Here is a 24,047-nt window from a genome sequence, read left to right as displayed (position 1 = left end):
AGGGGGGGGGGGGGGGGGGGGGGGGGAGTAAAAAGGGTCTGTTTTGTATTTCAGTGCTTTTTAGAGTCTCCTGCAAGAGGTTGGTCTGGCCCTTTCTACATTCCTCAGCCACCCCTGTCTTTCTGTACCACTGTGGATCAGACATGGATTCAGTGGGGTGTCCATGTATCTCTGATGTTTACAAGTGGACATGTGGGTACACACATACACACACACGCATACACACACACACGCACACACAGACACACACACACACACAAACACACACACACACAACACACACACACAAAATCTTCCCAGAAACATGAGAAGGGAGTTTTTAGAATCTCTGCACTATAGCAAATAAGGGCATAAGAGACTAGACATTCATTCTGGGATCAATACATATGTTTGAAGAAAAAGCTTTTTTTGAAGTAAGTGAATTCACACTTACGTGGCCCAGTGTAGGAAGGGGGACACACTCACACACCGACACATGCGCATACACAAACACACACACACACATACACACACCCACACACACACACACACAAACAAAAACACATACAGACTCACAAACTGTTCCAGTGCAAACACTAAGAGGACATCAATAATTGAAAGCCAAGGGTAATAGAAACAGGACATACGCATCAAGAGTCAAGAGCACCTAAAAAGGATGAATAAATCACAAGAGATTAAGTGAGCCGAAAGCAGACAGAAAGTGAAAATACCAGCAAATAATACAGGGTATATAAGGTGTTTATCAGAGTCTTAGGGAAGGCGAGGAGAACTAAAGGAGAGGGAAAGAGAGAGAGAGAGAGAGAGAGAGAGAGAGAGAGAGAGAGAGAGAGAGAGAGAGAGAGAGAGAGAGAGAGAGAGAGAGAGAGAGAGAGAGAGAGAGAGAAAGAGAGAGAGAGAGAGAAAAAGAAAGAATGAGAAATAGAGAGACCCGCACACACACACACACACACACACACACACACACACACACACACACACACACACACACACACACACACACACACACACACACACACACACACACACAGAAAAATAAAGAAATAAAGAGAAAGGGAGAAAGATAGAAGGACAGAGAAGGCGAGATTGGTTGGAGAGAAAGAGGGAGTGGGAGAGACAGAGATAGAGAGAGAAAAAGAGAGTGAGGGAGAGATAGCGTGACAGGGGGAGAGAGAGAGAGAGAGAGAGAGAGAGAGAGAGAGAGAGAGAGAGAGAGAGAGAGAGAGAGAGAGAGAGAGAGAGAGAGAGAGAGAGAGAGAGAGAGAGAGAGAGAGAGAGGGATTTCCCCCCCCACCTCACTCCACCACTGCTGTGCCGGCAGCCTGTGAGCTTGGACCGGCGGGAGACCGTGGTCCTGGTGATTTCTCTGTATCTCTGACCAGTTGCACTGAAGCAGAGATCTCGGCTGCCTGCTGCCTGCTGCGCTGCCGGAGGTGCCCACACTCACACCTCTCCTCAGGATAACAGCATCTTGCTCACACTGTCACACGCTGCCGCGTCGCAGAATTCCTCCGGCGCGTTACATTTCGTGAACCGAATGGCGGGAATAGATGCTCGCCTGCTGATGAGCACAGGCATGCCGACCACCGAGGCGACCAACACGGTCGTCGGCACCGGACTGCTGGGCTCGACGCGCGCACAGTGGAACATAAGTTCGGTCAGTGCGCATCGGCTGATGCATCTTCCTCCTGTCTCCACGGCTGTAAGTAATATCCCCGTTCTTGTTAGACCACTGCTCAACTGTGATTCTGTTTGAACTCCTGCAGATAAAGGTCAACCAGCATGGTGCGTAATGCGCGTCGCCGATAGATGTGGCGGAATGTGGAAGAGCCTCACAGAGGGGACGACTTTTTAAACTTTACATTACAGTCAGCAAAATAAAGTTTGGTTTCGGTGTGTGCGGTTAATAACTTAAAGGAATTAGAAGTGTCCTCCTCTCTATTTACTTGTTGAACATGATGTGTGGAACGAAGACGTTCCTCTCGAGTTTCTATGCATGAATTAGGCTATAGTCCACCGGCGACCCGCTCGTGCGTATAGGAATCTGTCCTCCGCTCATTCAGCACTGTAACGTAATGAGCGGAGGCGAGTAACCCCCCAGGTTGTCAGTGATTTAGGATGTAAGTGTCGTATAGTCATTGGCACCGACGCACTTGTCTTTGCAGGAGCCTGGATGTTTTTATTATCACTTTGACAGGAACAGTGCGTCCGCCTCGCAGAGCATCCTTGTTTGCATACCAATTGTTCCGTTATTTTGTCTGTTAGGGTTGTATGGATTTACGCTGTGAATCCATACAATGAGTCTACATGTTTCCATATTGCAGCCATACAGCAAACGGACAAAACACTGATCACTACACAAAGGTCTGTCAAACGGAGGGCATTTCTGCGTGGCCAATAGTCTTTAAATCCATAAGGAACTCCAGGACTTATGCTCTGTACAGCCGACTCGCCTCATTTGATGGACGCTTGTCGCTGTTGTTAACCACACCGATTTGGGGTATTTCTGGCAGCGAATCATCCAGGTTTCGGCTGTCGGCCCCGGACATGTCTAAGAGTTATCAGAAAACCCCTATTTTTCATTGGATGTAATCTTTCTGGCCTTAGCGATAGCTGAACACTGAAACGTCCGCTAAAGCATTGCCTGCAACTCTTTGAACGGTTTATCTTCTCTCTCTAGAATAACATGACCTTGGGTGTCAACAAAAGGTGTTTTATCAGATGTCAAAGTGTTTCAGGCTTTATAACTACTTTAATACATGGCTCTACATAAGCCTCAATGACAAATGGTGGACTGGTGATAAGAAGCCTTAGTGCCTATGGGCACTATGGGTAGGTATTTCAATGGTTAACTTTTCACATTGCGCATCCATTTGTCCTATATAGGCAACCAGACAATGTGTGTGTTTATCACGTCGTTGCTGTTGCGATGATGTGTGCATCCTGTGCGATTTACTGAAAGCAAACAAAGCAAAACAAACATAAATAGGGAGCTTTGGCGAGAAACATGTCCTTTGTCCTTCGTGATTGAATGCATGTTTTTTGTGTGTGTTTGTGTTTGTGTGTTTTTATGTGTGTATGTGTGTGTTTGTGTGTGTGTTTATGTGTGTGTGTGTGTGTGTGTGTGTGTGTGTGTGTGTGTGTGTGTGTGTGTGTGTGTGTGTGTGTGTGTGTGTGTGTGTGTGTGTGTGTGTGTGTGTGTGTGTTTGCGAGAAAGACAGAGTCTATCGGACGCAATACTGAGGGCAAAAGAGAAAGAGTGAGAGAGAGAGATAGAGAGTGGCAAAGAGAGAGAATATAGTAGTAATAGTGTATGTGGCTGTGTTTGTTTGTATTTCGATGATATGTGTATGTTCTGCTAGCTTGATTTTGAGCATACACACTTTTCAGGTGCATAAGATCCTGTGGCTTTTGGTTCACTCTGGCATGCTTCTTGAGCTGTTGAAAGCGCCATTATAAGTCTGATTAATAGGTTGATTAATAGGCTGATTAATCATGTGTCATGTGTGTGCACGGCAGATTCAGGGGTGCCGGATTGTCAGCACACATGCAGCTCTGCAGCGCAACTGGTCTAAGTCCCAGTCAAAGGATCCTTCCAAAATAAAAATATTTAGTTTAGCTTTCGGTTATTATGGACTCTTCAAATTTCACATGCTCATTTTATGAATTTTATCGGTCTGTATGATATGAAATTTGTGGCCCGGATAGACCAAATAATTTGTGTTCCAATCATCTGAGCAATCCTCAGTTTAAAGGGCAGCAGATCCTATTTGGACGGCCTTCAAAATGTCATCATGGTATCCTATCTGAGAGATGAATACATCAAATCACAGTTTGTAAATGGGGAATTATTTAATTCCCCATTAACACCTCGTGCATCGGTAGACCTGAAAAGAAGCTACGCATTGTGGAAGGGATAACCCGAGCAGCAGGTGAGAAGGGCATACGCTGTAAAGGACCTCCTGGAGAGTTAATGAGAATTCTAATGTGGGGGTTCAGTATCAGACCCAGTGGTCTTCTGGATATAGAAAGGAAATCCCTCTTCTGTCATTCTCAAAGGGGATCGAAGAAGCTGGAGGGATAGGGTTAGGGTTAGAGATAGGGCCTTAACAGAAGCCAGTTTTGTGCAGCATTTCTGCATGCACGTTTTTGTGCAAGCATGTTCTTCTGCTTCTGTGCTTGTAAGTGTGCAAATGTCCTTACATGGATGATTTGTTGTGTGTGTGTGTGTGTGTGTGTGCGTGCGTGCGTGCGTGCGTGCGTGCGTGCGTGCGTGCGTGCGTGCGTGCGTGCGTGCGTGCGTGCGTGCGTGCGTGCGTGCGTGCGTGCGTGCGTGCGTGCGTGCGTGCGTGCGTGTGTGTGTGTGGAGAACCCAACAGGATTAATCCTTCAGGTTTTCATCACCTATATACACTGGGGTTATAATGTTCAACATCCCTGGGTGCATTCAAATGCATGCATGTCTACATGCACATTGCCAGTGACCAGGACACTAATCAACATCACACACAATCATGGAAGCTGAAGTTACTGAGAAAAGTCTAGTCTGGCAAAAGAGAGAGAAAGAAGAGTGAGAGAGTAAGAGAGGGAGAGGGAGAGAGAGAGCGCGTGTTTGATTGTTATTTGACACATCAGTGCTGACAGAATCAAAGTAGCATTCCACTGATGCAGAATCACACTTGGTCCCCTTCCAGGCATGCATAAACAAAGACGCACACAGACACAGACGCACAAGCAAGAACATCTTATGCCTTTGACACCGAAGCCACTGTCCAAGGAAGGTTAGACCTACCCGTGTCCTCCAATAACAAACACTCACACACTCACAGACAGACAGACACACACACACACACACTCACTCAAACACACACACACACACACACACACACACACACACACACACACACACACACACACACACACACACACACACACACACACACACACACACACACACACACACACACACACACACACACACACACACACACATACACACACACACACACAATATAACCAACTACCCACCACCACGGTTGGCTCTTGACACCGCAGGGAAGCAGGAAACAGATGTGAGAATCAGACACACATGCACACGCACAACAAACACAGACACTACTATTCGAACGAAATTGTTTGGAAGATCTGGAGGAACATTGAAACAATCCAGGAAGCTTTAGTGGGCCTAAAGTACGATTTGGGGATGTTGGTTTTTGTGTGATGTATTTAGTTCAGAGTTTCATTGTTTGTTTGCTTTCGGCATGGTGGTCATTCTTCCAGGGACCACAATACGTCGTATGGCCTCTATTCTTACTGCTTAACAACTTCAAATGGTGTCTCGCAGTGGGAAAAGAAAGGAATATTTAACATTGACTATGAGGATGCGAGGAAACCAACTCACCTTTTCTGTTTCATTGCAACCACTGTGCAGATCGCTGGCCTCTCAAGGAAAGAAGAGCAAATCTTTCAAATTGTCCAAAAGCTGGAAAGGATTTTAGACATGGTCATCCATTATTTCTCTCACCATTTGGAGTCTGTGAAGGGAAACGTGAAAAGGGGATAGGCACCAGTGAAGAACAATTGGACGAATGACAAACATGGTTCTGAATAGTCTCCTTCAAGTCACTCAGTGGTCTCTACGCAAAGCGTAAAGTGGACCTACTCATGTGCTACTCCCATGGGCAGGTCTTTCATTCCATCATCATGACAAATGCTGCACTTGGTCTTTCCCCTGCCATGGTCATTCATATAAAACCTGACCCTTGCAGTCGCCAAAAGCGAAAAACATGACAAGATCGAGTGTTTTTTTGTTTTGGAATTCTGCAGGACATCAAGCGCGCTTCAGTGAAGTGAAGTAGGGACAGAACGACGGCCTCATATTACACACGTCATCGTTCTGTCCCTGCTCCACAAGATGTCTCGGCCGTATCGGCCTCTGGGGGAAAACATGTCTTTCAACTGCCTTACACAGGATTGTCCTCTAAAGTAATGGGGGGGGGGGGGGGGGGGGGTCTGATGTAGTGCAGTGTGCAACATCAGCCCTACAACACACAACGCGGTTGTGGCCCACCCATGATTGACAGGAAGAGGTGGTTATGGCATGGCCTCAACTGGAACTATTTGGCGCCTAGGCAACAACAGTGCAGAGAAACATGTCGGTTGGTACGCTAAGCTAAGCCCGGTTCTCTGGTCCGCTCACTAACTCGGTCCCTCGAGAGGACCTCATTTTCTTTATCCCTACGAGTAGTCGGTGCCTCCTGACGCCTACACCGATTTCCTGGATTACAATGTATTCATGGCCGATCAGGGACTGCGTCGTAGTAGGCGATGACGGAAAGTACAGTCCGCTGCAGGCAAAACAGTAATGGCCTCCTGAATCGATGAGTGGTCACATTAGGAGAGGAAACACAGAAATGGACTCCATAACAACCATTAAACAAGAACAATAGTTAACACTAGCTGAGTTTTTCAGCAGGAAGTATGTTTTCCGCCACCAACAGCGTAACGGGATGGTGTTGCATGTTTTGTAACGCTGATTGGCTGAAGGAGTTTGTCTTTCAAGGCATCTACTCCCACCTACTGAAATCGATATGGGTTAAGCTAGAATTCCAGACTGATACATGTGGCGAAACAGAATGTGGGGTCACGAAAGCAGTTCTCGTGATCCGGATGGTCTAAGGGATGAACTAATACTTATAACCATAACAAACCGAATAATGATGTGATTTAAATGTGATGATCCGCACCAACGCTTAATATGTGAAGGAATCCCGAAAAAAAATTAAACACAGACTTCAAATCACTCTTTAAAAAAGCCATCTGATTGATTTGCAAATAGCACATCCATGCTATTGCTGATGTGTGCAACCTGTGGGATCTATTGAAAGAGAAAAAAAAACAAAGCTAAACAAATACAAATAGGGAACTTTGGCGGGGAACGTGTCCTTGTCCATTGTGATTGAATGCATGTGTGTGTGTGTGTGTGTGTGTGTGTGTGTGTGTGTGTGTGTGTGTGTGTGTGTGTGTGTGTGTGTGTGTGTGTGCGTGCGTGCGTGCGTGCGTGCGTGCGTGCGTGCGTGCGTGTGTGTGTGTGCGTGAGTACGTGCGTGCGTGCGTGTGTGTGTTTGTGTGTATGTGTGTGTGAGAGTAAACATGTGTCCATGAGTGTTTGTTGATTTTAACATGTGTGTGTAGTGTACCTATATGTATGTTAATGTGTGACCTTGTCTGTTTGTGTGTGTTCCTTTTGTATTATGTAAGGTCGATAGCCCAGAGGAATCATGACAGATTATACTGTGCACAGACACATAAGCCCCGAAGGGTATCTTTTCACTCCTGTGTATTTGCTAGTTTCTATCCTATCACCGATACTGCCTTTGTAGAAACAGAAAAGGTTGACTAGGTGGGATGGAAGTGGGGGTGGGGGGGGTTCAAATGAGAGCGGTTCAACAGGACACATCATAATGTTACATACATCTTCCTTCATCCACTTTTTCCTTCGTCACCTTAGCAAGGCCAGAACACCAGGCATCGGTCTGACGGAGTCTATCCATAATTTAAGAGACAATTCCGTTTTTCTTTAATTAAGGTATTTCCTCAAGATAGTTATTTCCGACAAATTCATATTAGTTTGTCAATTTGGCTCGTTTTTTATCTTAGAAGTGTGGGGCTGGCGTTGGTCTTGTGTAACGCTGGCCCATGTTATCAGCTGTGATAAAAAAAAACTTAAATGACGGCGGATGTTGGAAAATCACTGGGCACACTGCCCCCTATTCTCTCCATATCGTGGATCATCTTCTATGGCTCAATGACAGTGGGGAAACTATTAGGTTTCCTTGACAATGATACCACAAGTTTTGGTAAACCCCTACTTTGAACAGGTGGGACGAGAATCTTTTGATCACCTAGCACATGGCTGACATTTAATGCTTGACATGGCTTCTCATCTTTTCCTCCTCTACACACACACACACACACACACACACACACACACACACACACACACACACACACACACACACACACACACACACACACACACACACACACACACACACACACACAAACACACACACACACACACACACTGTCACACGCACACCCAGGAGTCGCTGGTTCCCAGACACCCCTTCCCCACGGTGGACGTTCCGGATCACGCCCATTACACCATCGGCATCGTCATCCTGGTGGTCGGCATCACGGGCATGCTGGGAAACTTCCTTGTCATCTACGCCTTCTGCAGGTATCATATCCCTCTGCCGATACAGGATTTTATTTTATTTTTTCAAGGGTATTGTATACCATCAGGTGTTCATCACAAGTGGGCGTGTCCACCTAGATTGGTGCTGGATAGATCAGTCTACCATCCTACCCAGTGGACTGTAGCAAACGTTGCTCATCTATCCGTCATACATCTAGGTGGAAACGCCCACTTGTGATGTCAGAAGAGGCCCATTTTTTGTAGCGGCTATTCACACTCACACCAGGTGGTATAATATGTCACCTTTAAGTTGCTGTACGGAGAGATGTGAAGAATGAGAGTACTAATGTCTACTGGAGAAAGATATTCTCACAGAGCATTTCACTCATGAATAGATAATGAATCTGTAAGAATTGGCCAATTCTTACAGATGACTGTCATAAAAAGCTCTTAAGTCACCTTTACAGAGCTCTACATGTGTCTAAATCCACTACATGGGGCAATATTTTCTAAGGGTTTTCAGGTGGTTGACTGACCACCCCAAAAGGTTCAATCCCCAATCCCCACAAGGTGCCTGTAGGCATCCTTGAACAAGACGCCCGACCCCTACTGCTCATTCGTGACCTGTATCTGTCTCGGAATTTACCGTCGGACACATTGTTAAATTATTCAATGTAAAAAACAACAACAAGAAAATTTGGGGCAGGGCAGACATGAACTAGCTCACAGTTGATTTGTGCAAAACTATAAACATTATATACACTCTATACATTATGCATGATTGTTTGTGCACTACATTCATTTATTCATGTGTGTGCTTATGTGTGTGTGTGTGTTTGTGTGTATGTATGCTTGCGTGTGTGTGTGTGTGTGTTTATTTGTTTGTATGCGTGCGTGTATGTGTGTATGTGTGCTTTTGTGTATATGTGTGTCTGTGTTTGTGTGTGTGTGTGTGTGTGTGTGTTTCCAGGAGTCGGAGTCTGCGTACGCCAGCCAACATGTTCATCATTAACCTGGCCGTCACAGACCTCCTCATGTGTGTGACCCAGACCCCCATCTTCTTCACCACCAGCATGCACAAGCGCTGGATCTTTGGCGAGAAAGGTAACGCAGAGTCACACGTCAGTGAACAAATGCTTGTGCATGCATACATGGAAACCTACATACGCAAACTACACATGATCCCTAAGATACTGTCGATTCAACGGAAGGATCACACTGTAGTGTCTAACATGGATACATGTGTACATGGGTGTGTATATACGTGCCTGTGCTTGTGTGTGTGCGAGTGTTTGTGTGTGTGAGTGTCTGTGTGTGTGTGTATGTGTGTGTCTGCGTGTAAGTGTTTGTGTGTATGTATGCGTGTATGTGTGTGTGTGTGTGTGTGTGTGCGTGTTTGATGATTGCATATGCATATGTACAGTTCTGTGTGTGTATGTGTGTGTGTCTGTGCCTGTGTATGTGTCTGTGCCTGTGTGTGTGTGTGTGTGTGTGTGTCTGTGTGTGTGCATATGCGTACTTGTGTGTGTGTGTATGTGTGTGTGTGTGTGTGTGTGTGTGTGTGTGTGTGTGTGTGTGTGTGTGTGTGTGTGTGTGTGTGTGTGTGTGTGTGTGCATATACGAGCATGTGAGTGTGTATGTTTCTGTGTGTTTCTGTGTCTGTGCATGTGTGTCTATGTTTGCTGGGAATCGGCTCAGCCTGCATGGAAGGGAGATGGTAGAGAGATAGGCGGTAAAGTATGTGCTCTCTCCACTTCGCTGATCAAACACTGATAGCAGCAGTTGGAAGCGGTCTCCCTGGGCGCTGTCCTCCTCCTCTACTGACTTAGGAGGCAACAGCCCTTCATTACAGCAAGGGCCACATCCGAGCTGCCCAGGGCTCCAACACGGGAGAAAAACACAGCCGCCCATAAGCAAACCGATTCATGCCAAAATGATTGTCAACCTTAATGCACACTGGCGTACGTAAAGCATACTGGCACACAAACACAGCCATGCACACACGCCCGCGAGAGCACAATCAAACACACAGGCCATTAGGTCAGGGCACAAACTAGAAAAAATTGTAAAAAAGTAGTGAATTGATTGTAACTGTAATCCTATATCCCTAATCCTAATCTATATCTCGCTGGAGTTCTGAGGCGATGCGTGGATTTGCATTGCGCTGTCGCTAACAAAAGGGCTTTGAGCCTGTTTAGGGTTCCACTCTCTCTCTGACCGATCCCATTGGTTGGGGCAGAAAAAAGGACCCTCCGACAGTGTACCCTGAAGGCTGAGTTAGGGTTAGGGTACGCAACGCAACGCAAGGGGGTTAACAGAACGATTACATCCTTGCGGACTCTCCATGGGGGCCTGACGGGCGCCTCCCAACATTTTAAACCTTGTGTCGAGGCGACGCAGCATCAAGGGCTGTGATTGGTCCGCTCACTAAAACCTGAGGCAAAATCAAAACAGGTTAATTACCGCGTCGAAGAGTCTGGTCATTGCGTCGCATCGACGTGGACCCATAACTGAGCCTCATACATCCAGTTCACACCAGGTCACCGATTATGCACATGGATATATATACAAAAACAGGACCCCCCACACACACACACACACACACACACACACGCACACACACACATGCTGAGGGGAAACTTCGATGATGCAACACATCATCTTGATTTACTTCCCTTCGGTCACCTTCAGCTCCTACTGGAACCATATGTGACATTACTTGACTTACTGTCCCCGGGAGATATTATTTACCACAACAATGTACATCACAAGGCTAAACCAACATTGCGCTTTACACACATCTTCGCACATCAATAACATACACTAAATGTACCGCACAAGGAGAACCAACAGTACTCCCAGTCAAAAACAATCAAAAACAACATATCATTGATCTTTCTTCCAGTTGCTTCCCACATTGTTTTCCTTGCGGCTCTAAATCAATTTAGCAGGAAGCTGAAACGCCAGAGCTGTTTTGAATCAAACTCTGGAAAAAACAACCACCGCTGGTTAAATAGGAGTAGAATTAGCCGTTTATGTTGTGCGTTAACTCAATACATTTCCTCTGCATCTCGATTTTTGAGTACAGTTGACAGTAGCGCAGTAAAGACAGACGGACGGACCCCGCTCTGTGTTCTATCTCTCTCTTTTCCCCGATATCTTAGATCAACTTGATCCTCAGTCAATAAATCATGAGCCAGAGTCTGCTACTGGACATCCCAGTGTGTGATGTTGTATAACTTATGACCGCGTCGACTTATGATTCAGAGACATGGTGGTGGTGCGCCCACGCTACAGTGGGAACATATAACCCCTCGCATCGTTGGCGATGCCGCGCGGGGGTAGGTATGTCTTTCGGGCGACAAATCTGATAAAGCGCCTGAACCGTTAAGACCACTGCAAGCGTGTTTCTAAGGCGCATCAAAGGAGTTCCCGCCTTTTCCGCCACAAAGACCGTGCCAAGTGTCAAACGGAGTCATGCATGTGCACGACCGATGGCGCGCTGCGGACGGACCAAGCGGGGGATTAACATTTCCAAGCACGAACGCCGCGTTTTTCTCATTCCTCATTCCGCTCTGGTCTTCGGCTCTCATCTGCCCTTCCCTCCTGTCTTTGCCTCCCCGAAGCCCCCGTCCCCTCCCCCACACAACCCCGTGACCCTCCCCGCACCCCCCTATTCCCAAGAGACATTCCACAACCCCCCCCTGCCTCCCCCTTCCTTAGTACACCTCCTTCCTGTTCCTTCACATCCTCCTTCTGTTTCTTTGCCTTCTACCTCCCCCTCCTCCCCCAAACCCTCTCACCTCCTTCTTCCATCCTGTTTCCCACCGGGTCCGATCCCATCTTCCCATCAACTCTCGGCCTGCCTCTCCCTGTCTCACCTAATCTCTCTCTCTCTCTCTCCCCCTCTCTCTCTCTCTCTCTCTCTCTCTCTCTCTCTCTCTCTCTCTCTCTCTCTCTCTCTCTCTCTCTCTCTCTCTCTCTCTCTCTCTCTCTCACCCCTCTCCCCCATCCCTTCCCCATGGACAGGTTGTGAGCTGTATGCGTTCTGCGGCGCTCTGTTTGGCATCTGCAGCATGATCACCCTGATGGCCATTGCCGTGGACCGCTACGTGGTCATCACCCGGCCCCTAGCCTCCCTGGGGGTCATGTCTCGACGGAGGGCCCTGTGTATCCTGGCTGGGGCCTGGGCTTACTCCATGGGCTGGAGCCTGCCCCCCTTCTTCGGCTGGAGTGAGTACCCCCCGTAGGTGGGATAGGGGCTGGAGTTGGTAGTGCATGTTCATGTATGTAGCTGTCTGCGTACAAGGCCATTCTTAATGGTTTACCGAAGAAGAGGGGAAATGTCAAAACATTACTGTAAGAGGGCAATCGTTAAAGATAATGTAGGAAGAAAAAAAAAGGAGAAACGATATATAGAAGTATCTGATTAGTATTGAACACTGTACTCTCAATACAAAGCTGATAGCAAATAGACTTGTTTTTGAGCCATTGGGTGGTTACCCCATGTGGTTGAGTGGAGAATGCACAAAGGGGTTTGGATATGAGGGTGCCAGGGGATTTGCTGATGTCACTTGTGTTTACCAAATAAACCAGAACACCTGCAATAAAGCAGCCTGGCAATGGTCCAAATGGGTTTACACTGCTGCCGTGGACATGAATGATAGAAGACAGACCGTTCCTGCACCCACTGATTCTCTCTGCGTCCTGTCTGGACATCGACCAATGTGTGCGTGTGTGTGAGTGTGTGTGTGTGTGTGTGTGTGCGTGTGTGTGTGTGTGTTTGTGCATGTGCATGTGCTCGTGTGTGTTTGTGTGTGTGCACGCGCGTATGTGTGCGTGTGTGTGTGTGTGCGTGTTGGTGTGCACGCATGTGATTGTGAATGTTTGCGTGCAGGATGTTTTAAAGAGACTTATGCTTTCCTTTCGTGTTTTAAACAAAGGGGTGGGAAGGTGCTTGCCTGTGCCTGTTGTCACGGCAACCTTGATGAAACTGGATGAAGTTGTAATAATGCTGACATTTAGGAACAGGGTAGTGTGAATGTGTGTGTGTGGGTGTGTGTGTGTGTGTGTGTGTGTGTGTGTGCGTGCCAGTGTGGCATGTGTGAGTGTGTGGCATGTGTGAGTGTGTGTCAGTGTGTCAATTTGTGAGTGTGTGTGCGTGCGTGTGTTTGTGTGTGATGCAATGCGATTAGAAAGAGCAAATCTGTGTGTGTATGACTTTGTGTGTGTTTTTTTTCTGTGATTGCTTGCAGCAGTAGGTGCCTTGCAATCTGAAAGTATTTACCACCGTTATGCAAAACATATGAACACAGATTGTTGATAATATGCATCGTGATAGCTGCTCGGATAATCACAAGCCCATACCGTTCCTGAGGCTAAATATATGATCCATGATCTATGATTACATTTGGCGCTTGGAGTCTGCAATAGGATTAATTAGTAGCCGTTGATTATTCACTGATAGATTTTGGGTCTGAAGACTTCCTAGCAGCCTTAAGCTGCTTTCACCGCTGCGCGGAAACTCGCCGCCTCCATTCATTTCAATGAGGAAAGGGCGGCAGAGGGGAGGCAGTTACAAAAGTGGCTGTTGGACCAGGAAGCAGTTTCCTCCCACGTGAACGCGCACAGATTTTGCCCTACCACTCAGCTTTCCCTGTGTTTAACCTTTCGGCGGCGGCAGCAGCTGCAGCTGCTTCTGAAAACACCTGGGCCTTCACAATTCAATATTTTGAATTGGTTGATGTATGATTGCATAACTACCATTTACACAATTAAAACAAATTATTCTTCGTTGATTGATAATTATTCTGATTATTAATATTACTCAGTTCAATCATGTGGACCTGAATCACTGAAACTGTACAGAGGACTACTGCTTGGTGTTCAGTAGAGCTTGGTTAGGTCCCTTAAGTTCAAATCAAAACAAATCAAATCAAACTTTATTTATATAGCACATTTCTCACAAGGAACGCGACACAATGCGCTTTACAGACAGCAAAAAGGAGCAAAACACAGCCAAAAGGAGCAGTACAGTGAGTCACATTTAATAAAAAATAAAATAGAACACAATAAAACACATTATAGAGCAACACATAGAAAACATTAAAGGCAAGATTGAAAAAATTGGTTTTAAGATTTTGTTTAAAGGTTTCCAGGGTTTCTAACGTGTGTGTGTGTGTGTGTGTGTGTGTGTGTGTGTGTGTGTGTGTGTGTGTGTGTGTGTGTGTGTGTGTGTGTGTGTGTGTGTGTGTGTGTGTGTGTGTGTGTGTGTGTGTGTGTGTGTGTGTGTGTGTGTGTGTGTGTGTGTGTGTGTGTGTGTGTGTGTGTGTGTGTGTGTGTGTGTGTGCTTTCCGCAGGTGCCTATGTGCCAGAGGGCCTGTTGACGTCTTGCTCGTGGGACTACATGACGTTCACGCCCTCCGTGCGCTCGTACACCATGCTGCTCTTCACCTTTGTCTTCTTCATCCCCCTCTTCATCATCATCTTCTGCTACAGCTGCATTTTCAGAGCCATCCGACACACTACGCGGTAGGCATACACGCACACACACACACACACACACACACACACACACACATACATGCATGCATACACACACGCACACACACACACACACACACACACACACACACATATACACATACACACACACACAAACAGACATGCATACACATGCAAGGATACATCCCAGAACAAACATATTTATATATTCATTCCTGTACCATGCGATAAAAGATCTTGCACTTCATATTTACACATTCAAACGTAGGCGCAAACACGAGGTGAAACGTTGTGTGATGAGTTATCACAAGGTATTTGCAGCGCTGTCATACATCTTGTGCGTATGAAGAATGTGCAAGAATGACTTTGTAAGGTATGCATGTGATGCACCCAAAGGGAATATTGAATCAGATCAAAGTTGTTCATCCAGGTATTCCCCCCCCCCCCCCCCCCCCTGTTTTGTATTGGTCGACGGACGAGGATATATGAGCTTAGAGCGTGACTTGACAAGAATTCCATCAACCATCTTCCAGGGTGAATGTAGTGAACCACCCCCATAGTTGTTTTGGACCACATTTGTCTACATTTCTAGCACGTCCGTTTATGAAAAACTTTGCTCAGTGAACTCACATCAGGTTTCCAAACCGCAGTTTGAAGTGAGATTCAAGAAGCTTGTGTATACGAGTCAATTTTCAATCAATATAGCTTTTCATTGGCCGTGCCAGACCAAGAGTCTGTCCGTCCAACCCATTACCCCAATGTTAAACCTGTAATGCCATGCACTGTTGCTGAACTGACATAACAGCAGCATAGAGACCAATTCATATTATCATGGACAATGACTTCTGAGAGATCTCTTTCATGGACAATGTATGTCATGGCTGCTTTCCCCGACAGATGAAACGAGCTGTCTCCATATCGTGTCAATGCATATGATTCTGGTGTTAATCAGTGTGCATTAATGCAAACGACCCAAATAAATGTGCTGATTATTATCCTTTGTTGAGCAAGCACTCGCCATCCTGCCTCTGATTCCCAATTAGTCTCTCCCCTACAATAAGTACCCCGGCTGAGCCAGTTCCCAAAAGGCTTACGCAGCACATTGATTTAAGAAATAGGTTTATATTGTTACAAGCGATTAGCCCTAATTGCTGTTGTTATAATTCATCTTTATACCTTGTGTTCTCCCTTTCAGTTGCTTTGTGTGGAACGAAATACAGAACGCAAATAACTGCTGTAGTGTGGCTTTGTTTAGCTCTGTTTTGTATACTTGCATGTTTTGATGTGGCTCTATATGGGCCAGCATGTGTGATTATTGAGTGTGTGTGTGTGTGTGTGTGTGTGTGTGTGTGTGTGTGTGTGTGTGTGTGTGTGTGTGTGTGTGTGTGTGTGTGTCGTGTGTGTGTGTGTGTGTGTGTGTGTGTGTGTGTGTGTGTGTGTGTGTGTGTGTGTGTGTGTGTGTGTGTGTGTGTTTGTGTGTGTGTGTGCGCACACACACAAACACACATTCAACCCATTCAACCTATTTTTAAAAATCTCAGAGGAATCATTTCAGGAGACCCTCATTTTCCAATGATACCAAGATTGCACCATAGAAAACAAAATAAGGAATTAAATAAATAACCAAGCGGAGAAAACAGAACAAACAAAATCAGTGATAACAATTACAGACAGATATGGTACGGTTACATAAGTACGTTCCTGAGGTGTCCACACGGTATGTGTGTACATTTTGAAGGGGACGGTGCAGTATATTCAATGAGTCCGCTGCACGGACACTTAAAGCTGGCCCTTTCCGGCCCTGAGGTACCAGAAGCATTGGAGCGAGTTTAACATGAACCAAAGATCCAGAGCAACATGTTACATAAGACAGCAGAATCAAACACGGGCATTATAAATAAACAAATACCGGTAACCGTAAGGGTAAACAAATTAACCTTTAATTCTTATTAATAGATGCAGTATTGTTATGTAGCATCCCTCCCTAACCCTATTAAATAATTTATACATTTATACAGTTGACATTATCACCATTAATCATTGCGTGTGTGGGTGCGTGCGTGTTTGTGTGTGTGTGTGTGTGTGTGTGTGTGTGCGTTTGTTTTTGTGTGTGCGTGCGTTGGTGTGTGTGCGTGCGTTTGTGTGTGTGTGTGTGTGTGTGTGTGTGTGTGGATGTGTGTGTGTGCACACTCGCAGGGCTGTATGCAAGATCAACGGGGTTGGAGCCAGGGATTCCATCAAGAGGATGCATAAGATGAAGGGTGAATGGAAAATGGCCAAGATCGCTCTGATCGTCATCATGCTCTACGTCATCTCCTGGGCCCCCTACTCCTGCGTGGCCCTCACCGCCTTCGCAGGGTACAGCACTGCTACATGTGTGTGTGTCTCTGTGCATTTCTGTGCACGTCTACGCCTTCTGCATGCGTGTGTGAGTGCATGCCTTGAAGACTCCCTCAGAAGCATTCACTTGATGTGCCGTGCTCAATGCAGTACAGGCTGGATCAGTGTTTCTAGAGTGGGGGCACGTGTACCCCTAGGGGCACTTTGAAGGATTACAGGTGGTAGTACAATTTATAAAACGTGTCGTTTTTGTTGGAGTATCGGTTCTGAGCAGTTGTGCAATTGTGTGCAATACAAAATAAAATAGTTGTTTCTGAAAGCCAGAGTAGCAAAATAAAGTAAATGTGAATGCTAAAGTACATTCATCGGTAAAGCATTAGCTCATGTTTATCCCTTAAAGTCTTTGCACAACCCCTTTCATGATTATTCTCCCATTCACATCCATTATTTACCTCACTTTTACTTATTAGAAAGGTTTTGTTCTTCTTGGCTGAAAATAGATCTCAAAAGGGGTAACGTTGGTTCAAATTGAGAACCACTTTACTGTAGGCTAGATAATATCCCATTAATGCCACAGTGAGGTTAAATCTCATGGGCTCAGGAGAGGAATTTAAACCAATGACCAGGATTTAGTTATTGGGCTAAGGACACTTTGCATGAATACAATCGCTCACAATATTGTCCTCCTTCCAAAGCATGTCCTCCTGCCTGCTTCGAGTGTCTCTCCCATTGTGCAGTACCTGACAGGCTACACAGTGTCTCGCTGATGGGTCGGCTTAGATCAGGAGGTAGAGCAGTTGTCTTGTAACCGAAAGGTTCCTAGTTCGATCCCCAGCTCCTCCTAGAGTGTTGATGCGTCCTTGTAGCAAAACAATTAACCCTAACTGCTCTAACAGCTCCTGTTGCCTTGCATTGTTCACTCTGCCGTAAATGTGTGTATAAACTGATGTAAGATGCTTTTGGTAAAAGCGTCTGCTAAATGTCCCAATTGTAATTGTGTGTTCCTGACACCACTCTTCTTCTTCTTCTCTGTGTCAGGTACGCTGATATGCTGACTCCCTACATGAACTCCGTCCCGGCGGTCATCGCTAAGGCCTCCGCCATCCACAACCCAATCATCTACGCCATCACACACCCCAAATACAGGTAGAACACCACACACAGAGAGACACACATACAGGCACACACACACGAGCATATGCATGGAGATACACATGACATGTGTTTACAATTTACAGACAGATAGCGTACACATGGGCAAAAGGACACCCAAACACACACACACACACACACACACACACACACACACACACACACACACACACACACACACACACACACACACACACACACACACACACACACATACATCATCTTTCTCAATCAAACACACTCTTTCTCTCAACACCTCTCACTCACTCACACGAACACTTACACACACATACGCACACACTTACACACTCTCTCTCTCTCTCTCTCTCTCTCTCTCTCTCTCTCTCTCTCACACACACATATACACACACATCCTCACACACAAACACTGTGTCCTACGGTGTCTCTCTCTCCCCGTCCCCCCCAGGGCAGCCATCGGTAGGTATGTTCCCTACCTGGCCTTCCTGCTGTGTGTGCCGCCCAGGGACCGCTTCACCAGCAGCAGCTTCCAATCCACCCGCCGATCCACAGTCACCAGCCAATCCTCTGACCGCCCCAACAAGGCCCGCCTCTCCTCGCAGTCCGACAGCGAATCGGTGAGCTCGGCCTTTCGTCCAATCGGAAATTATCGCTTACGGAGGTTACAGAAGAGGCACGGAAACATATGATTTGGAATTCTGACGTGTTCATTGTTATGTGTGTATGTGCATATGTGTATGTTATGTGTGTGTGTGTGTGTGTGTGAGATGTGTGCACTTGCGTGCTTGTGGATGTCTGTGTGTGTGTGCATGTTTGCAAATGTGTGTGTGTGTGTGTGTGTGTGTGTGTGTGTGTGTGTGTGTGTGTGTGTGTGTGTGTGTGTGTGTGTGTGTGTGTGTGTGTGTGTGTGTGTGTGTGTGTGCATGTCACAGGGTGGCTTCTCGGACACGGAGGCGGACCCCTCGATGCGGCTGCCCGTGAGCCATCAGTACTCCAGCGACAGCAAACAAGTGCGACACAGCAGCCAGAGGTCAAAGGTCAGGGTTCGAGACTCAGGGGTCTTCGAGAGAGCAGCCGTCCACAGCCCGACCGATCCCTCGATATGCCACCTCTCTCTGATCAGTGTGAGTACCGCTATGGACTAATGGAAGACAGATAGACAGACAGACGGACGGACGGACGGACGGACGGACGGACGGACGGACGGGCAGACGGACGGGCAGACGGACGGGCAGACGGACGGGCAGACAGACGGGCAGACAGACAGACAGGCCGACAGACGGACAGACAGACAGACAGACAGACAGACAGACAGACAGACAGACAGACAGACAGACAGACAGACAGACAGACAGACGGACAGACGGACAGACAGACAGACGGGCAGACAGACAGACGGGCAGACAGACGGGCAGACGGGCAGACAGACAGACGGGCAGACGGGCAGACAGACAGACAGACAGACAGACAGGCAGGCAGACAGACAGGCAGACAGACAGACAGACAGACAGACAGACAGACAGACAGACAGACAGGCGGGCAGACACAAACAGTCAGACAGGCAGACAGACAAACAGACAGACAGGCAGACAGTCAGGCAGACCAACTGACAGTTAGACACATTTGGACATCATCTGTTTGGTAATTGAAGCAGGGAGAAAGGGCAGAGGAATCATGAATGAATAGTGTGAATAAAGGGTGTAAAGCGTGAACGTCAGAGACACATGACGTTCAGGCGGGACACTCCTCCGCCCTCATCCATTTGGGGACATAATGAGGGCGTTCATGAGCAATGAAGTCTTCGTAGAATGAGGCCGCATTCAAGCGAACAATACTCTCTTTAACAATCGTCTGTATTCATTTTGTGAGGTAAATGACTATTACCCATAGGTAAAACAGCCTAATTGAACATCAAGAAGAATAGACGTAGGCCTATGATGACACACTTTCAATTCAAATCGAACACATTCGTAAATGTGGAAATATGGATCCATGCCCCTTTTTCTGAGAACTGAACAGAGACCGACTGTGGTCATTTAAGTGAAAATCATGTTAAGCCTACAGCCTGATTGAACATGGATCAAACACCCGATATAGCCTCCACATTGTGTAGTGAAGTGAATGCACAGCGCGAGAGATGGAAAGATCATTAATTGACTGATTTGGTCTGACTTTGTGTTTTGTTGACTGGGTGAAGAAGGTTCACACTCACAGGCTGCTGGAATCAAGAGGACGACATCATGTGACTGTTATCAAAAGGCGGTATTGAACACGCTATATGTACGTGTTAAATAGCACGTTAAAAAGCTGTACAAAACGCTGTCTTACTAGACTGCAGCGGATGCTGTGATCACCAGAACATGATGGTGACGTCCACTGTAACACTGTAGGATACATTGTAAAGGGAAGACACTGCCTGACGTCACCATCACCAACAACTCCTCAACCGACTCTGGCTATACTGACAACTGACTAATTCCACAGGGAGGGTCACGAAAGTTACTTATTTACAGGGAATACAAACCGGAGCACAAAGAACGATATCATCATTTATGAGTGAAAGTGGTGAGGTGACACCAGGGTTGCGCCACTGAGATTTGAAGCGAAGCCAATTATCTTTTGTTCCGACTCAGCCATCGCAATCGCCCACGCGGTTGGCTGTGGAGTACATTCCATTAATTACTATGGCAGTGTTTCCCAGCCTCCAGACTGACAAGCGCTGGAATCAACGCTTTGGTTTAAAATCCATAAAGATAATCAAGGGTGTGTGTTTGTGTGTGTGTGTGTGTGTTCTTTCCAGACCCAGACAGATTTGGAGGACATCTCCATGTCTGACTTCAGTGTCAAGTCCGTCACGCTACAAGCCAATGTAAGCCCAGTTCTGTGTCTTTCTAAATCCTCTTCCCGCCACCACTCTGAGGTTGAATCGCCACCATTGTCACCATGACCAATTGTCGCGGCGACAATAGCAGAAGGACAGTGCTGATGGGGGGGCAACCTCTGGCGGTTGTCGGGATCCATTTGGATTCACTTTATTGGGATCCGACGCGGAGGGCAAGACCAATTTATGCAGTAAAGTATTTAAAAGATTTACCAAAGATCCCTCGTTTGAAAGGACCCAAAAAAAGACTGCTTCGCCAGTGGCCATGTTTACGGATATATTCCCCCTTTTCTTTCATTCCATCATCTGCCATTTTTCCATTTGCAATTATTTAAATTTAAATAAACATGCGGCATGTTCAAATCCTTCTACCGTTCTTATTTATAATTTATGAATGATTTTTTTGTTTTTGCTTTCAAATGATTGCTTGCAAGTTTAGTCGTCAGTGTAAGAAAAAGCTGAAGCAGGGATAATCCAGCTTGGTGAAAGACCACTGACCCAGCAAAGAGAAAAGTTGAATATCCTCCGGGGTACATAAAGATTGCATGTTTACATCTATCTATCTAAATTTAAATCCAAATTCAAATTCAAATTCTATCTATTTATCTATCTATCTATCTGACCTACACATCCAGATATTTAGCTCTCCAAATGTCACCATCTCCATTCATCCGCATTATTCTTCCTTGTCACCCTTTCCACTCACCCAGATGATGGGATCTCTTTACTATTCATTATTTATTTTCCAAAGCCCATGTTTTGCACTCATTTCAAAATGGTATCATTTTGTTAACAAGCTTTTAACAACGACAAATCCAATGTCACCCCCTAGGGTTCTCCCTAGTGTGCTCAATTAAAAAAAGTTAGGAGGATACCACGTACAATCAGGCTATGCGCTATAACGCTGGGGGGAATTCGCTCTAAATGCCACTTACACAATTGTTTTGACGAGCACAGATAACTGTCTCTGTGAAGCTGACTCAAACGTAACTTTGCAGCAAATGGATGATGAAACGTATGTGGGTCTCCGATTCTCTTATGAAAACTACCGGGGCAGCCAGTTCAGAGGGACAGCGCGTGACCATTTGTATTGGCTGGTGGTGATTTTCCACATGGTGGGAAAAATGAAGTGATTAATCAGTGGCATTGATCAATAGCTTTGATCAGCTCAGTGCCACTCTCTGCCCGGCAGATTAGATGGAACACTTTATTGATGGGCGTGCAAGGTGGTTGTTGACGGGGAGCCAAAAGCTACCCAATCTACCCCAACTTGAAGCCAGCGCCGCCGTCTGATGTCTGGCTCTCTTTCTCTCTCTCTCGCTCTCTCTCTCTCCCCCTCTCTCTCTCTCTCTCTCTCTCTCTCTCTCTCTCTCTCTCTCTCTCGCTCTCTCTCTCTCTCTCTCTCTCTCGCTCTCTCTCGCTCTCTCTCTCTCTCCCGCTCTCTCTCTATCTCTCTCTCTCTCTCTCTCTCTCTCTCTCTCTTTCTCTCTATCTCTCTCTCTCTCTCTCCCGCTCTCGCTCTTTCGCTCCCTCTGTCTCTCTTTTAATCTCTCTCTCAAGATTGAAAATTCAAAAGGCTTTATTGGCATGGAAAAAGTAATAATAGTACATAAAAAATATAACTGAAATACCATTGTCTAAAATACAATATACAAACAAATTCATATGATTATTTACAATGAAAAAGGAAGGCTAAAATATCGCATAATAAAGTAATTATTAAAAGTACAAGTCGGGATAGAGCGAATTAAACTATTTCCTGGGACTAGGCCATATAATTTATTTTCTTTATCCCTCTCTCTCTTTCTCTCTCATCTCTTTCTCTCACACATAACGCATGCACACATGCGTTATGTGTGTTAATCTTCAGTGACAATAAATAGAAAATCAATTCTCATGGTTTTATAGGGTTTATGCCCAATAGCAGCACTAATTTACGCCTCGTTGAAACTCTCTCTCTCTCTCTCTCTCTCTCTCTCTCTCTCTCGTCTCTCTCTCTCTGTCTCTCTCTCTCTGTCTCTCTCTCTCTCTCTCTCTCTCTCTCTCTCTCTCTCTCTGTCTCTATCTCTCTCTATATATATATATATATATATATATATCTCTCCCTCTCTCTCTGTCTGTCTCCCTCTCACTCTCTCTCTCTCTCTCTCTCTCTCTCTCTCTCCCTCTCTTAACCTCTATGTGTGTGTGTGTGTGTGTGTGTGTGTGTGTGTGTGTGTGTGTGTGTGTGTGTGTGTGTGTGTGTGTGTGTGTGTGTGTCTGTCTGGCTTCTCATTTTACAGGAGGATAAAACCAAGGGAGGTTCCGGGCTGCAGGTTGAGTGCAGGGCGAGTACCCCCGTCGTCATCACCTCCAACTCCAGCGCGCCGCTCCTGCTCGATCAATCATGTTTCCGCGGCGACCAAGGTCCTACCCTCAAAGCACTGGACACAATAGTCCCCGTTGCCAGGGTACCCCAGCAGATGCCTGGGCATGACAAGGTGTTGCCATGTGCCTCACCGTGACCAAACCCCGCCAGGGAGTGTGACCACTTTGGACAGGGATGTGTATGTATGTTTGTGTGTGTGTGTGTGTGTGTGTGTGTGTGTGTGTGTGTGTGTGTGTGTGTGTGTGTGTGTGTGTGTGTGTGTGTGTGTGTGTGTGTGTGTGTGTGTGTGTGTGTGTGTATGAACACATTTGTACATTGCTATGTGTGTATCGATTTTGGACCTTTTGTATGATGGGGGGTCTGGGGGGGGGGGGGGGGGGGGAATGGAGACACTCAAGGAAGTGAACCATAAAGAGTCAGTGAAATGTGAAATGTTTTTGGTTGGTCATAGTTCCTTCTCTTGTTTGTTTGTAGACATGCTTTCATATAAATAGAAGATCATATACATGTGGAGGTCAGCCATGCACACACACAGACACACACAAATAATATCCCTTAGGCCTTCGTCAATGACTTTTCCATCCCAGCATCGGTGGCTGGGCCGCCGATAGATCAGTGCGAACTGT

General features: G+C 46.3%; 1 protein-coding gene across 1 annotated transcript; it reads left to right on the top strand.

Moving 5' to 3' along the window:
* The first annotated feature begins 1,543 nt into the window (after positions 1 to 1,543).
* LOC130371793 (melanopsin-A-like) lies at positions 1,544 to 23,580 on the top strand. Its single transcript, XM_056577656.1, has 11 exons — positions 1,544 to 1,699; positions 8,103 to 8,239; positions 9,168 to 9,301; positions 12,227 to 12,430; positions 14,557 to 14,728; positions 16,898 to 17,059; positions 18,080 to 18,187; positions 18,621 to 18,789; positions 19,105 to 19,296; positions 20,973 to 21,041; positions 23,572 to 23,580. The coding sequence occupies exons 1-11, from the start codon at positions 1,562 to 1,564 to the stop codon at positions 23,578 to 23,580; spliced, it is 1,494 nt and encodes a 497-aa protein (XP_056433631.1). The 5' UTR covers positions 1,544 to 1,561.
* Positions 23,581 to 24,047: the final 467 nt, after the last annotated feature.

Source organism: Gadus chalcogrammus, chromosome 18, assembly GCF_026213295.1.
Source record: "Gadus chalcogrammus isolate NIFS_2021 chromosome 18, NIFS_Gcha_1.0, whole genome shotgun sequence".
NCBI classification, from domain to species: Eukaryota; Metazoa; Chordata; class Actinopteri; order Gadiformes; family Gadidae; genus Gadus; species Gadus chalcogrammus.
The sequence above is the reverse complement of the archived record's forward strand: the minus strand, read 5'-3'. Positions and strand labels throughout refer to the sequence as shown.

Bases quoted from the DNA above. Each gene is read 5' to 3' on its own strand.
- LOC130371793 (XM_056577656.1), top strand. From the start codon at position 1,562: ATGAGCACAGGCATGCCGACCACCGAGGCGACCAACACGGTCGTCGGC. The intron at 14,729-16,897 runs GTAGGCATACAC...GCACACTCGCAG, and splicing joins GCCATCCGACACACTACGCG to GGCTGTATGCAAGATCAACG. The intron at 18,790-19,104 runs GTGAGCTCGGCC...TGCATGTCACAG, and splicing joins CGCAGTCCGACAGCGAATCG to GGTGGCTTCTCGGACACGGA.